This window comes from Amphiura filiformis, chromosome 2 (assembly GCF_039555335.1).
Source record: "Amphiura filiformis chromosome 2, Afil_fr2py, whole genome shotgun sequence".
NCBI lineage: Eukaryota > Metazoa > Echinodermata > Ophiuroidea > Amphilepidida > Amphiuridae > Amphiura > Amphiura filiformis.
Window position 1 is genome coordinate 81569177 of NC_092629.1, and position 16704 is coordinate 81585880.

The 16704-nt window shown below is 36.9% G+C and overlaps 1 protein-coding gene across 1 annotated transcript; it reads right to left on the minus strand.

The window, feature by feature from the left end:
* Positions 1–1434: 1434 nt before the first annotated feature.
* LOC140137306 (centromere protein L-like) lies at positions 1435–16525 on the minus strand. Its single transcript, XM_072158951.1, has 10 exons — positions 16471–16525; positions 14755–14918; positions 12827–12999; positions 12065–12155; positions 8766–8980; positions 8110–8197; positions 6606–6717; positions 4017–4119; positions 2787–2849; positions 1435–1568 (listed from the first exon to the last, which is right to left on the minus strand). Exons 2-10 carry the CDS (start codon positions 14906–14908, stop codon positions 1482–1484), a joined length of 1086 nt encoding a protein of 361 aa, XP_072015052.1. The 5' UTR covers positions 14909–14918; positions 16471–16525; the 3' UTR covers positions 1435–1481.
* Between the last annotated feature and the right edge of the window lie 179 nt (positions 16526–16704).

The window sequence follows — 16704 nt, forward strand, 5'->3', positions numbered from 1 at the left end:
CACCGGAAATATCTGGTTAGGGACAGTTCCAATAATTGAAACTCCCAGCTCCGACCGGGAGTTCCAACAGGTGCTGTGAATGTGTTTGTATGTGTTTAATGTGCATTCACATACCTACTTAGCCGTCGGTACAAAGAAATCGTTGCTTTAAAAATGATTGCAAATTACTAATCATTTTCACCACAAAATATGATATGAAAACACAGGTGAGCAATGTACGAATATATGGGGAGGTCAAACAGGTTGTTTATTATTGTCAATATTAATATTTTGCGACAATTAACACTGAAGACACCCTATGGCACCTGCTACAACTTGAGAACAAGTCCTCAAACGTTCGAAATTTGTAGTTACTACAACTGGGTTAGGGAAGAAATCAAAACTCAACCGCCGGTTAACTAATTGCGGTACCCCATTCCATTGTTTAGAACAATAGAAACTGTCTCCAACCGGACGGAACCAGCGGTTGACCGCTGGTCGAGTTTTGATTTCATCCCTTACGTATAATGTTTATGCTCAAAATATTTCTTGCAGATTGCTTCGCTTTGCAAAAACATCGTGAAATTTGTCTTTACGTTCTGTTAACAGTAATGAAAGCAACACATTATGTCCATGGAGCAATGTAATACACATATCCATGCATAACTCGCAAACACAAAATTGGAATCAAGACGAAATTTTTTAGATTAAAGCTTTTTTCTTGGTTATCTCCCGAAACATGCCATAAAGAAAATGCTAAATGTGGAATCGCAAAATACTTTTTTCCCTATTATACAAAACAATATTTTTCCCAAATACAAAATATATATGTGTATAAAATCTTATATTTACAAGAATATACACTAATTAATGAACCATATTCAACCTAAATAACGCCCCTACCCTAATTAGCACCGTAGATTTGCATCTCATCATGCGAATGCCAACACAATGTACATGTATGTAATATTTAGGTAATAAAAAAAAAAAGATTTACGGGTCCAACCAACCCAGATTTTGTATTTTGAGAGAATTTTTGTTTTGGTAAATCAGCCATTATTAATTTCTACTTATTTTTTTTAATTAAGAACATTTTCAAAATATGTTTGCAAAAAATCATCAATTTTTTCAGATTATTCAAGCTTTCGGTGATATTTTAGGATCATTTTAGCCTCCAAAAAAGTAAAAACCCTACTTGTAATTGTCTGTCCGTAAAACAGGATTTTTTTGATGGCAAAACATGTGTCTGGGGTGCTAATTATGATATAAAATTGGATTGGTTGAGCCCATATTTATTGAATCGAGCTATGAGTTTTAAAATATTGGGCGAGGCGTAGTCGAGTCCAATATTTTAAAACTCATAGCGAGACCAATAAATATTGGGCGTAAAAGCATCAATTTTATCATTATTATGTTTTGGATCCAATATTATCACAACTTGGATCCATCAAAACATAATAATGTTCAATACGGTGCATTAATTTTAGCCTGTAAATACAACATTAATGTGTATACAGTCCAAATTTGTCTTCCGTTGCCAGCTCTGTCAGATATTGTAAGATTTGTATCACACCACTGCCTTGAAAGATCTGCAAAGAAAGAAATAAAACACAGAAATTAAAACATTTATAACCAAGTCAGAACATTGAGCGTGCCATTTATTCAAGGTTGCCAAAAAATTTCAGCCCAAATTGAAGTCGCCCAAATTTTCTCCTAACCATTAGTTTCTATCGGAAAAGAAACTACCAAAAGTCGTTGAAAATTTGTTTGAAAAGTCACTTTTTTTCTTACCCGTTGATTTCTATGGGACAGGAAATTGTCAAAAGTCACACTGAGGAAAAATCCTCAAAAGTCACCCAATTGGGCTCCAAATCGGGAGTTTGGCAACCCTGTTTTTATTGAATTCATTGATTATACTAGACCTTCATATATTGCTGTTAAATTGGATGATTTTGACTACTCATCCTCAATGCAAGGGATTAAGATCATTACTTCCAATCCAAAGCCTTCAGTATCTCAAGGGAAATTACCTAACCATGAGGTCTTCAACTGGTGTGTGAGGTCCCTGGTTCAATTCCTGGTGGAGGCAAAAATCATTAACATGATTCGCTCTCTACATTACTGCATGAATTCTATGAATGGTATTCCGATGAAGACCATGTAAACAGGTTGGAACCAGTGTCTTAGCTAGCTACCCGTTTGCCCATCAATTTCGATGGGGAGTTTGCTCCTGGGACGGGCAAAATTAATGCCTTTGACAGATGCTACATTATAATTGTTTTTTTGACAGATGCTACATTATAATTGTTTTTAGTGGACCAGATTTGCAAAACAAGGCCATAGGAACACATATCCGAACTCTAGCTAAGACCCTGGTTGGACCATCAATATTACTGAAAATTGTTTGCGATTCCAGAATCTTGATTTAGATTTACTCCCAATTCCAGAAATATACAGCACTTAATTATTTGGGATTCTGTTTTGCCATATAAAACATAACTCTAGATCCTAATCCTTTGTTGGAATTAATTAGCAGCAATAAAAGTCCACTTTTAATATTTTGCCAATTTTTGTAAATATGGGCCAACAACATGCATTTTAAGGATGTTTTTCATTTGCCCAACGACTTCCACAAAGACTTATCTCTTTTATTAGTTATAGAGCTAACTAAAAGGATTGAGCTATGTTTCATTCATCAAAACAGGATAATATTTTTTTTATCTGAAAAAATTTATACTGCATTTTTCTGGAATTGGGAGTAGTGCAATGACTCAATACTTTTTTCTTATTATGTTCACCGTCCCTACCTTTATTCTTCCTTCACATCCCATGAAAGCAAGCGGTGTTCCTATTCTTGTCAGGGACATCCCCTGTAAGTAACAAAATAAAACAAGTCTGTTTTGTGAAAATATTATGGCACAAGATGAAGCTATTCCATTTGAAGTCCATGCACCCCTATGGAAGACATGACCTTAATCTCCCATGCAGAGAGTGTGAATTTCAAATGTATATGGGTGACTTCCTTTGAAATCTACACTCCCTGTGTGGGAGACAAAGGAAGTGTCTTCCATAGGGGGTGTAGGGATTTCACCTGGAGTAGCCTATTGACTAGACATGCAATATTGCAAGTTGCGCATTAAAGTAATGCTGGAGACATGCTTACAGGCTAAAGTGCCCATCTCTTTTTCACACAACCCGCTCATTGGCCAAATCACCGATAAATGTACTGATAACTCGGGTTAAAAAAATTGTTTGATCCGTGCAAAAAATTAGGGTAGGTCGTTCGGCAATTTTTATTATTTTTTTACAAACATTTTAAGCTGCTTACAGGCTTTGGAATTTTTTTTTATTTTTTTTTTTTTTTGCAAAAAATATTTTTAAAGTCTAGGGTCGGGCCTATTTTTAGGGTCGGTCGGATTACGCCAATCAAACAATTTTTTTAGGCCTCATGGTGGTTTCTTGAATATCACTGTGCAATGGCTACATGTAGTATATGATGTTGCACCTAGCACCACTTTCCAAAGTTGCCTGCCAAGACAGATCAAACTCAATATCCTACACCTGGTTTTATAATGATTACATGTAGGACCAAGTAAATAAATAGTGCCCACACACCAGTAATTATATCTTTATCTTGTTTGCAGGATTTTTGAACTTAATCATTTTGGTATAGGCCTACATGAATTTTTCAATGTTTGATGATTCATTGATAGTACTAAGGTATGTAACAGTATAAAGTATGTTAACCACATGATATAGGCCTATAATAGCCGAATCATGATATTTCACACACCCCTCATGACTTAATAATTTAGGGGTAGGCCTACATGAATTTTCATTGATAATTAATTTTACTATCCTATAAAAATGTCAAAAAGACTTGGTCATGTCTATGTGGCTTGTACAAGTGGGAGTACCAGATTTTACAACCTACCCCAATAAAAATGCAACTGGCCCAGAAACTGGATCAACATAGGGTGTTAAACAAATCCATATTATTTTTCTATATTTCATTATTTTGACAAATTTTTACTTACCTCGAGATGTATTTTAAAATGGTAGAAAAAATGAGCTTCCAAGGATTTGATGAATGCAGCAATCTCTTCACCACTGACTTCATTAGAGCTGCCATCATGAACGCTGTGAATATAAGCAAAATTATTAAGCATACATAAATTTTGTTCATCAGTTGAACCTTTTATGCAGCCCTCTGATATATACCGTATTTCGTCAAATAGTTGCCCCCCCCCAAATAAATGCCCCCCACCACTTTTTCAACCAAGATGTTTCAAAAATGCCAATATTTCCATGCTATCTTGTGTAGTAAGCTTACCAAGTTGCCCACATGGTCGATAATAGCATCTATTCAATAATTGGCGAAAATCTGGATTGGAAACCCAGAGGTGAACCAAAAGTCAGTGTTTCTAGTTCATAGTTCATCATTTTAGTGTGAGTTTTAAGTTTACCTAATGATTTTAACAGGAATTATCATTCTAAAATTGACCTTGAATAAACGCCCCCACTTGGGAAAATGTAACGCCCCCGGGGGGCGTTTATTTGACGAAATACGGTAAACATATCTATGGCATGTATCCAGTTAAATAATGGGCTATTCCAGTTGAAATCCATACAGCCCTATGGAAGACATGACCTTAATCTTCCACATAGGAAGCGTGCATATAGTGCAGAGTGAATTTCAAATGGGGTTACCTGAATGGGCGACATCATTTGAAATCTACATCCCCTGTGGAGATAAAAGTCATGCCTTCCATAGGGGGTGTATGGATTTCAACTGGAATAGCCTATAGTCTACAGAACACATGTTTTTCATAATAGTCTTTTGTTCCTTTATTTCTGTGCCTTAATGCTATTGTATGCAGTGGTGTAGCATCATAGGGGCAATTGTCCACCAATCAATCTGAAAATTTATAAAATCCCATAAGATAAATGCCAAAAACAGCTTGTGTGCCCCCCAACAGACCCAGTGCCCCCAATCATAGTTGTTGCCCCCCCCATATGATGAGAGGGCGAGATGGCCGAGCGGTTAAGGCATTGCGCTGTCGGCCGGGAGATACGATCGATGAGAGTTCGAGCCTTGGGCTTGCCTTAGGTGAAAATTCTCCTTCCTCCCAAAAAGTTCCTATATGGTCGGGAATCCTTCAATTAAGTTCAGTTTCATCACAGAATTTAATTGTAGAATTTCTTCTCGCCCCATACACTGCTTAGCACGTGCAGATATAAGTGGTGTGTGTGCGATGTCCGTGGTTCGGAAGTCACGTAAAGCCGTTGGTCTCGTGTTCAGGAGGATTCATCCCTGTGCACGTTAAAGTGTCAGAACTATTCGAAAAGAGAAGGGGGATCATCCCCCGTTCTGATATCTGCACTCAGTCCTAGGTTCCTGGACAAAGTTGGCGTTTAATACAGCTAAGTCTGGATATGCCGACTCAACCAAGAAGAAGAAGAAGAAGAAGAAGACCCATTCTACGCCACTGGCTGCATAGGCCATTTTGGATGGTTCTTTCCAGCGAAGCACAGCATGATAACTCATGTATGTGAGCAGTCACCAATAATAACCTGACTTTAAGCTGAATTTATACTCGATCGCTTTTGCAGAAAAGCGATTCTCACGCATGCTCAGTGTTTACTTACATCTCCAGAGCGTCAAGCCGATCAATCGATTGAAATCGCGGAGACAAAAACAACGTTGCTTTTGCAAGTTGAAGAAATCACAACTTTCCAGCGATATCGCTTGACACGTGAATGCGTCAACCAATCATTTTCAACCAACTGGATCTATTATTTTGCTAATTAATTAAACTTTCTCGATTATTAACTTTTGATAATGAATTAATTCAAAGCACTAATTATTGACAGCAACTGATGTTTTAAAAATGTATTTTGAGGCATTTAGAATATTTTAATTGTCGTCTGCAATCGCTATCGCCGTGATAAGTATAAATGCAAAAGCGACAAGCGATGCATCGCAAAATTCGGCGATTGCCCATCGCTTTTCAAAAGCGTTTAATCGCAATCGCTCGGCGATTGAGTATAAATTCACTGGTAGCTTTACAGCCAAACAGAAGCATGATGTAGCGAAGACTGAAGTTAACAGAATTCAACACACAGTGATGGCCAGAAATCAATTGCGCAATTAGAATTTTCTTTGCGGATTATAAAATATGGCTCTAATTTCCTCGCATTTGGACTCTTGGGTCTGTATGCATAAAACAAGTCAGACAAGGTCTAACTTTAGACTTGTACTTTTTGGTACTTACATATACCTTATTCCATATATTTTTGTAAATCATGTTAAGGCTAAATACACAATGATGATGTAACTTAATATTAAATCATTTAAAAAATGGCTACAATTTAATTTGTTGGCCTTTGTTAGAAGTTAAAGAGGAAAAAAAGATTAAAGGGGTCTCCCAAAGTCTAACCTCCATAGTTAGACCAGGTCTAAAGTTAGACATATTCTAACTTGTCTTGTGCATATGGATCTTGGAGTGTACTGACATTTGACTTAAGACTGTGTCGTCTGAGGTTTGTGAACTAAATTGACCCCAAAGATCAAATCAGCTCCTGAATCTATGCAAAGACAGCGCTATAAGTTCCTGGTTCCTTACCTCTCCCACAGAGTCTGTGCATCTTGGTGCTCTACCGTCAGGGTGATTGTGTTCAGTCCTTCTATGTCTTTAGGTACTGTGTATTGTAGTTCTATTGGTTTGCTAACATCCTCTGAGTGAAATAAAATAACACCATATTGGTAACTATTCATAAACTCATGAATATTCATGATGTGAAAGAACCAATGGGAACTGGCAAAGAAAGTGCACCCCATGCATTGATTTATAATTTGTCAATGAGCTATTCCAGTTGAAATCCATACTCCCTATGGAAGATATGACCTTAAGGTTATTAATTATTTTAAACTGTTGTGATTTGGTAGTTCACAGCATCTTACGAATGGTAGTGAGCTTTGGCAAAAACTGCATTGCTCAATTCATAGCGAGCGTGTAGAAGAATTCAAATATCACAGGTATACTTTTATAGGTACTGTGGTTCTTGAGTTACGTTGTAAAGAGGGCTGAAACAACAACACTTTTGTAAAAACGTACATAACTATTTAACAACAATAAATTAAGCAAGTTTGCAAAGTATACGATTTGTGGACTGAACTTTCGCAAAACATCAAGGTGTTAATTTTCACTAATATATTGATCTAGATAATGAAAATCGATTTTTAGGTTGCTTCGACCAACAATACCTCGTCTACCCTTAATCTCCAACACAGGGAGTGTGAATATCAAATGGGGTATGGGTAACTCCATTTGAAATCTACACCCCTGTGTGGGAGATTAAGGTCATGTCTTCCATGAGGGCATATTTATGGATTTTAACTGGAATAGCCCAATGTGGCACATGTACTGTTTTCACTTGTACTGTTGTTCCATGACAAAAGGGTCAGTGATGCCCACGCCACAATTTGGGCACCAAATTGGGCTATTTGAAAATCCCTTGCCACGCCTCAAAATATTGTGTTGCGCCTTGCCTACATTTTTTTCTAGTGTCAGGCTCTGGCAGTAATTTTGATGTATTTTCCTTTTTTTTTGTGCTGAATTATAGAGGATTTTGAGTCTCTGAAATTCAAAATTGCAATTGCCACAATGGGTTTTGTGGCCATATTTTATTGATCAGTCAATATAAATTATCGGAAGTTTTATCACTCAAGTGCTCTTTCCACCCAATTGGGTTATTTTATGTTCTGAATTTGGGTAAAATGGCCCAAATATCCAGTAGTGGGTGCTTTTTTTTATAGTTTTGGGCTACTTGCGAATCATTCACCATGATCATGGCCTGACAAGTCAATTCTCTTCAAGTCAATTTGGGTTCACCTTAGATGGTTTCAGACAGTTAATATATCTATGCCTCTCTCTATTCAAAATCTCAGATATTGATGAAACTAAGGCATCTTAAGTCTTGATTTTTGCTAAAGTACATTACAATCATGTAAAAAAACAGAATTTTAAAAAATATTGCGGGCATCCTCTTCAGTAAATGTTACAATATGGCTATGTAAAACTGCGCAGAGTGGCACACTTTTATCATAGTAGGGCAGATTAAACGTACCTAATCCGGCTCCAGCCCAGATGGGTATAATCCAGGCCAGTTTCATCTGATTGAATGTCATACGTTTGATGTGACAATCAAACTGACTCTGCAGGTAAAACAAAAATGTAAAATAACTTAGTACACAGAAACTAATAATAATAAGTTCAATGGAGCATATCTCAATAGTGGCACTGGAGACATTAGGGCTCAGTTGTGGTGGATGGTCACATACATGGTCACTCACCTCAAGCCATTTAATGACACAAAATGACACAGCCACAGTCCATTTCATTATCAACACACACAGGTAGCATCGCCAGGCTGTCACCCAGTGCCTTATGCCATATATGGTCACTCACCTCAAGCCATTTAATGACACAAGATGACACAGCCACCATGTCCTTTTCATTATCAGAATAGGCAGCATCACCACGCTGTCACACAGCACAATTAGCATCAGCTCACACTAAATGGTAACAGTATTTTTGCCACATGTGGTTACTGATTGATGACTTCTAAACCCAACCACAGTGCCCTGGCCATTTTTTTGAAACCGTGTTCTATTGTTTCGAACAATAGACACCAAACCCATTCAGCAGTTCTGCCACGGCACTGGGTCAGCCCACGGTAGGATTTAGCCTCGGGGGGTATAGCAGCCAACAAGCTATTCTCACCTCAAGCCATTTAATGACACAAGTTGACACAGCCACAGTCCCTTTCATTATCAAAACAGGCAGCATCGCCAGGCTGTCATGCAGGGTCTCCTTACGATTGATGTCAGCTCCAACTGAACACAGTATAGCATGTAATGTCTCCCTTGTAGATGATGCAGCGCCCACGTTCGCCTGCGACTTGACTTTCACTACCAGTTCTACTGCTTCACTATCATCTGTGATGTGCAAACACAAACAAATAAACAAACAAATAAAGTTATTTGATATAATTGTTCGAAACAACTTTATATTATTATCTGAAATTTATTTATTTTGTTATTTATGAATGTTGTGCTATTTTATCATGTTTATTTTCTTGTTGTGCAATTCTGTACTACTATGCTATTTAATTCTGTAATTAATAATTGTATTCACAGCTGGTCTGGTTTTTAAAATTTATATTTTATTATGCTTGTTGATGTATAGGTGTAGTATTTTTAAGCTTTTTAATTTTTTATACTAATTTCATTATCTCGATGTATCATTAATTATTTTATGATTATTTTGTTTTTACTGTAAAGCGCATTGAGGAATCTGCGATTCACAATGCGCTATATAAATGCTGTTTTATTATTATTATTATTATTATTATTGTCTTGATGATGATGATAGAAGGTTTTGTTTCATAATCATTCAAACGTGTCAAGAACTGTTCCATCAGGTATGTTAACAAAACGACTCCGTTCACAAATCTAATCATTATTACCATCAACATGCCGCCGAAAAGTCATGCAGGCAACAAATGTTCACGACAGAATTGAATTGCTGCATATTTTGCAGTCCCTGCTTCAAGGTATTGAAAACAAGGCATCCGATATCAAATCGCAGGCAAAGAAGAGGAAAGCATGGGAGCAAGTTCATGAGGTATTTAATGCAAACGGACCATCCAAACCAACACTCTCCAATCTCCATCGTACAACTAAAAGAACTGTGGAAATAAATGAAGATCAAAGGCAGAAAAAGATGGACGAGTTGACTCAATTTCAAAAGTATTCCAAGGGCACAGGGGGTAGATCTCCCAAAAAGGAGCCTTCACCACCAGACGAATTGGAGGTTCTTCTGGGGGAAAATGCTAGCAACCTTCGATACAAGACCAATTGCAAATGATTCTGATGACAACGCATTTAACGCATCTGACTCATCCAACTTATCAAATACTCCCAGTAAGCCTGGTGCAAGTGTTAATGACCATGACAAATCAGTACCAAGTACGTCAAGTGCACATGAAAATACTTTGCCCCCTATTTCATCACTATTTGGAGAAATATCACAACCTGTGAATAAGGCAAGAACAACATGAAGAAGAAGAAGAACAGGTACAGTTCTTTACATTTATAACCTGTTGCCCAAAAATTGATCTTGCAACTGAATGTACGGTACGGCATATGGAAGCAGGACTGATGTTCATATCATCAGCTACCAGCTTTTGCACACTTCCAGTAGCAAAATATCGTAAGGTTACCAATATTTGTTGAACAGGAATGAGAGGGTTGCTCCTATTTGTTGGCCGTTGCAATTAGGTTCAACAAGATCAGTAAGCCTTAAAACATTCCCTTTACTGAATCAGCAGCGCAATATGGATTTTTTCCCAAAAAGACCAATTTTTTTTGTGTGTTTTGGGGAAAAAATCCATATCTTCAATCTGAAAGGTCAAAATTTTCAATTGATCGTCGGCTTTTCATCCCACCTACATACACTTTAAGTATAAATCATCAGATTTATAAAATTTACTTCAAGTACTGTTAAAATATCAAAAATATCAATTTTTAATGATTTGCCATAAAATGTGTATTACATTTAAAAAAATCAAAATTATTTGATATCAGAAGGACATTCTTCGTATTCAGAATGCAATTTGATATGTCTGATGTGCTCTAATGTCCCACAATAAATACTGTCCAAATGTTCATACCCCACCCCTTAAGTGTATGCTCAATAATGTCGCCAAATTTGCAAACAATAAAGGTAAAATGTATGAATGGAATAAAAGATGGAACTCTATAAATATGTAATAACTATAACTTTCTAAAGTGTAATATTATTGCAATTCACTTGTTTGGTATATTTGTTGTAGCTCATATAACTATGTATAACTGAGATCATGTTTGATAAATAAATGCACAGGGCACCTGTGTATGCTCTGTGGAAAGATTTAAAAAAAAATACGAAAAGATTTACGTCCAAAATAAGTAGGGCATGAAATGGTTTGTATTCTTTAAGTCAGTGAGGCAATCTGGAGCAAGTCCATGAAGACATTTATAAGTCAATAGAATTTTGTACATGTACATGATACGGTACTTAACAGGTGGCCATGGTCTACATGAAGGAAGGTGATTTTATTGTATTTTAAACTTACAAGCTCCATAATCACAAAATTAAAACAAAGGTTTTTCAACTTGGGTTTGAAAAGATTTTAATAGCACTGCTACATTATTTTGCCCTGTGTGAATTTAAAATGGGGTTACCTGAATGGGTAACTCCATTTGAAATCTACACTCCCTGTGTTGGAGATTAAGTGATGTCTTCCATATAAGAGGGTGTATGGATTTCAACTGGAATAAACCAATTGCTAATGCCCTAACTGGTTAAAATAAGCTCAAAATACAGTATAGCAATTGATGTGTGACACAGCTGAATATCTTAGCCAGCTGACTGACCTACAGGCAAAATATCTAATTCTCGATCATGAGAGCTAACTAAAGGATTAGGATTTAGCTATGTTTCATTTGATAAAACAAGGTAATATTTCTTTAATCCCAAAAACTTAGTGCTGTATTTGTCTGGAATAGGGAGCAGCTTTCTGGTTGGATCAAATGAAACCAGATTTATAATGTTATGCATGTCATAATGAGTGGGGTACCTATCAAAGTCAAGATTAGAAGGAAACAGTCTATTCTAGTTGTCCACCCCTATGACATGACCTCAATCCCCCAAACAGGTGGTGTAGATTTCAAATGGAGTCATCTATTCAGGAAGCCCCATTTGAAATTAACACTCCCTGTATGCAAGATAAAAGTCATGCTTCCACAGGGGGGCATGAATTTCAACTGGAATAGCCCAATATTTAACATTATTATGTTTTGATGGATCCAAGTTGTGATAATATTGGATCCAAAACATAATAATGATAAAATTGGATGCTTTACGCCCAATATTTATTGGTCTCGCTATGAGTTTTAAAATATTGTCTCGTCCAATATTTTTAAACTCATAGCGAGACCAATAAATATGGGCTCAATCGATCCAATTTTATATCATACCTGGTGAGGACGCTAGTCCTTGCATTAAACTAAAGACAGCTCTATCACCAACAATGTTCTCAACATCCACTCCTATACCCTTCTGAGATTCCTGTATTCAAGGGGAGAAAAAAGTAAAGCCAACAAATTAGGGACAATTGTCAATAAGGCAACTATAGGTTTTTTTGTTTGTTGTTTAGGTGACACAAAAACAAACTGTTACGGGCCCACCCTGTAAATATGTTTTTTGACAAAAATTCAGAAAATTTTCTAAATATATAATTTGCAGAAAAGTTTCAGATTTGTTTCAAATTTTTCAAGTTAAAGGTCCACCATCTGGAATAATGAACTACATAATTGAGTTATGTGGCCCAGGGCATGTCAGTCCAGACACCACGGAAGTCCAGACAAGTATACAAGTATACAGGAGTGTGATCTATAAGGACAAGGTCACCTACCAGTTGACCAGGCCAACGTTTGTGGACCTTTAAAAAGTTTTTTTTTAATCCAGACCGACTGACTCTGCAAGTTGGAAAGTCTGTCTACCGGGCATATAACAAGTTTTTTAACTTAATGCTTTGCATGCTACCCATAGGCTTTGAGATATTTTTTTCAAAATATCAAGAGTTATCGTAAAAACCACTGAATCAATACTATGCTTGTTTGTACTCATTTTGATGCATTTTCCATGCTGATTCCAAATATGGTCATGCAAATTTTTACAATTTAAAAAAATTGTCGTCTGCAGTCGACACCCACATGGAGGGAGTTAAAAGTTCTTACAGCTTGCAGGAATGCAGACAGGTGCTTGGAGTATTTCCTAAGAGACGCAGCATCCTGCTTGAAGTCAGCTAACGGTGTCACCTGGTAGACGTGCCAAGTCTTGTTCACCAGCTTCTTCAGGTCTGTTTCCGAATCACCACCGACAACTGGAGTTCTTTCTATTCTTCCCATTCCTGGCAGTAAAATTAACAAGATAACTTTCAATATTACATAAATTTGGACAAATCAGATATGCCACTCACTTATTGCCAAAAAAAGCCTAATCTAAAAAAGCCATTGACACTGCCCAACAAGCTTAGCGGGGGTTCTGGCGGGGTTAGGGGACAGCGCCCCCTGAAGCTCCTGGATTTTAGACTTTGGGCTCTCTTGGCATTGATGTCTAGCCATATTTGTCACAAATTTCTAACAGTTTTAAACAAAAAATATCAACTAAAGATATTTATTTGGTCTTACCTGGCATTACCGTACACTGACAAGAGTATAGTCCCACTCCCAATTTCTGGAAAATTCCAGAAATTGTTTTAAAAAAAATTATAGCTTAGATATCATAGTGTCTCTCTAATCTGTGAAGTTATCATTTGTTTCACATTTATATAGTACTCTATTAATGATTTCAAAATGCATTGGATTTGTATCCATTTTGAAATCATTAACAAACTATGACATGAACACAAGACACAAAATGTTATTTTATGAATGATCCTAACTTTAATACATGAACTTACATGGAAGTGCCACACCATTCCTCCCTCTTCTCACTTGGTCGCAAGATCCTTTTTAGGGAGGGGAGGGTCACAATGTGGCTTGGGTGAGTGGGCTTTTTTGCCCTTAGTAACCCTAGAGCTAACATTTACCTCTAGGTCCAGGGACACTCCAAATCCGAAAAAGCAAGTCCAAGAGATTAGGTTTAGGGATAGCATTAGAGACAAGATTTAGAGAATAAGATTTAGAGAATAAAATTAATGACGCGGCAGTGTATCTATTGCCAAATATCTGTGTTATACATCAGGTGATAGATACACAACTGGGTCTCAAACCAATACTTTTATTCTCATTCTTAAACTGATCAACCCCAAAATTATGTTTGGATGTACTTTATGTCCTCTTTTTGTGACCAATTTTATCAAATTCACTCCCCGCACTTGAAGTTGCATGGGGAATCCGTGAGTCCTATTTCAGTTTCACACATACAAACTCAAAATACCGCGCCGGATGCGCATGATCACTGAGCTGTGCAACGGATGTATTCTTTCGCAGTCATTGTACAGTATGTAGTACGAGAAGATGTCTTACCCTTCCCAGAATCTTTTGCAACATGATGCATCACCAAGCTACATCAAATGACACTGTACTATTACTTTGTACAGGTCCCTTTGTTTTCATGCTGAGAATAGACTGGCTAAACATGGGTCGATAGTGAAGTAAGAAACATCTTTTGCAAGATCTGGATACATATCATGTGCTCAGTTCAGGAGGTACTTTCACTAACGACCCATGTTGCACTAAGGGGGCTATCAGGGGGGTGGTCATAAATTTTGGAAAGAAAAATAGGGGGTCATAAAATTTTTGATAACCAAAATGTAGGGAGTCACAAGATGACCACAGATAGTGTGTTTATTTTATTTATTTTTTTTAAGACTGATTTTAATACAATTTTAGCCTGTTTCAGGGGTAATAAGGTGTATCGGTGGTGGGGGAGGGGGGTACAATTTTATTTACGCTGACTTTTTGAAAATTTGGGACCCCCCTTTCCAAAAAAAATGACAGCCCCCTAGAATTTTTTAGAAAGCAAATCAGTACAGAAAATTGAAATGGAAGAAATGCATTGTAAGTTTAAGTGTAAGACAACTTCTCTGGCAACTGGCAGTATATAATATTCTAAAGATGCACTGAAAATTGAAACACACTGATCATTAATTTTTACTCACTTGTGTTGAGTTTTCTTGATCTCGGTGTCTTTGAGTAAGGGGTGTATCGTCTAATCGGCCAGGAAGGCGGTTTGGCATGACTTCTTGTACTAGTATTTGTGCTAGACTGGCTAGTATCAAACCGCACAACCTGGGATTGCGGAGTAACATCCATTGTGACTTCTCTGAAAATATGAAAACAAGTAATATGTCAAATTGTCAATGAGATAGTATTTTAAATATGAAGAGCTTTGTTGCAAAACCCCTTACATGTAATGGTGGATCATTGCTGCGCTCGGGCGCAGAACATCCACTGTCGGAGTTGATGCGCTCGAAAGCAAAATAATAGATTATCTTATTATAATACTGGTGGATCATTTCTGCGCTCGAGCGGAGAGAATCCACTGTCGGAGTTGATGCGCTCGGAAGCAAAATAATTCTTATTAGGCCTATATTAATAAATATGCATGCGTATAATAACTAGTATTAGGTCTAGATTATAATATGCATGCGTATAATAACTATGATAACTCCAAATTGACAGCAAAATAATACATTTTCTTATTAAAATTACGGCGGATCATTGCTGCGCTAATCATGATCCACCGTTACATATAAGGGACTGCGCCCGGGCGCATCAACTCAGACAGTGGATTCTCTGCGATCGAGCGCAGAAATGATCCACCAGTATTATAATAAGAAAATCTATTATTTTGCTTCCGAGCGCAGCAACTCCGACAGTGGATTATCTGCGCCCGAGCGCAGCAATGATCCACCGTTACATATAAGGGACTGCGCCCGGGCGCAGTAACTCTGACAGTGGATTCTCTGCGCCCCCGAGTGCAACTTCTCCGTAGAGCTATTACAATAAAAATATATATAAGAAAATAATTTATTTAGCTTCCGAGCGCAGCAACTCCGAGAGTGGATTCTCTGCGCTCGAGCGCAGAAATGATCCGCCGTAATTTTAATAAAAAAATCTATTATTATTATAAAAATGTAAAAACACAAAATTACAAAAATTACGGTAGATTGTGATATGAACACAATATACAACTTTGCCCTTTGTGCATACCAACTTGTAAAATAATTTTTTCTTGTTATTGTATTTTTTTAATTAACCACGAATGATACAAGCAAAGTTATCACCAAAGCAAATTTACAGCTAAAAGACATCTTTGCAGAATGCACCGTTCATTACCCCAGAGCTTAACCGTGGCCAATTAAAAAAAGTACATGTAGTCACAATATTGCTAAGTTTTAACTGAAAATGAATTCAGAATAGTCATACACCAGTTTTGAAAAAAGCACACCTTGATTTATTTAGGTGTGCGATTTGCAGCACACCTAAGAGCACACCTCGGGTTATCCAGGCGTGCGATTTACAGCACACCTGTCACTTTGCAAAACTCAATGCCTGAACTCATCATCATTACGGCACAAACCGTTTGATTGACAAATGATGTTAGCCCGGGACATTAGACGCAAACTAGTCTTTTTATCTCTGTCTTCAATAGATGGAGCTTCACTTCATTCAGCTTCATGAATCTGTCATGGTAATGGTTGTTGAATTCGACAGACTTCCGTGTAACTACTTTTGACACATTTCACCATCCTAAACACCTTTGATGTTCATAAAATCTGCAATAGAACAGATTGACAATAAAAGGACATACAAATGTATCCTAGTTCGTGTATATTTTTGTTCTTACATATTTTATTTGAATACATTATTACCTGTCAATTTTCAAAACAACCGCGATACTTTTTCCCAACTTCGTCTTGTTGAAGAGGCTCATGGGAAGATTATGCAGTCTCGTTCACAACAATTTAAATCTGAAACATATTTTTCTTGATTATATTTGTTGAATCAATTGTGATATTCTTCAATTTATACTAGCTTTAGATAATCAATATTTTTTGTTTCATTCAATACTAAAACATTAATTTTAATAATGAGATTCCATATTG

What these genes read in the sequence shown, in the direction of transcription:
- LOC140137306 (XM_072158951.1), bottom strand. Translation starts at nt 14,908, where the DNA reads ATGGATGTTACTCCGCAATCCCAGGTTGTGCGGTTTGATACTAGCCAG. An exon ending in GCACAGACTCTGTGGGAGAG is followed by an intron (nt 4,120 to 6,605) that starts GTAAGGAACCAG and finishes TTATATTCACAG; the next exon opens with CGTTCATGATGGCAGCTCTA. An exon ending in GATGTGAAGGAAGAATAAAG is followed by an intron (nt 1,569 to 2,786) that starts GTAGGGACGGTG and finishes CTTTCTTTGCAG; the next exon opens with ATCTTTCAAGGCAGTGGTGT.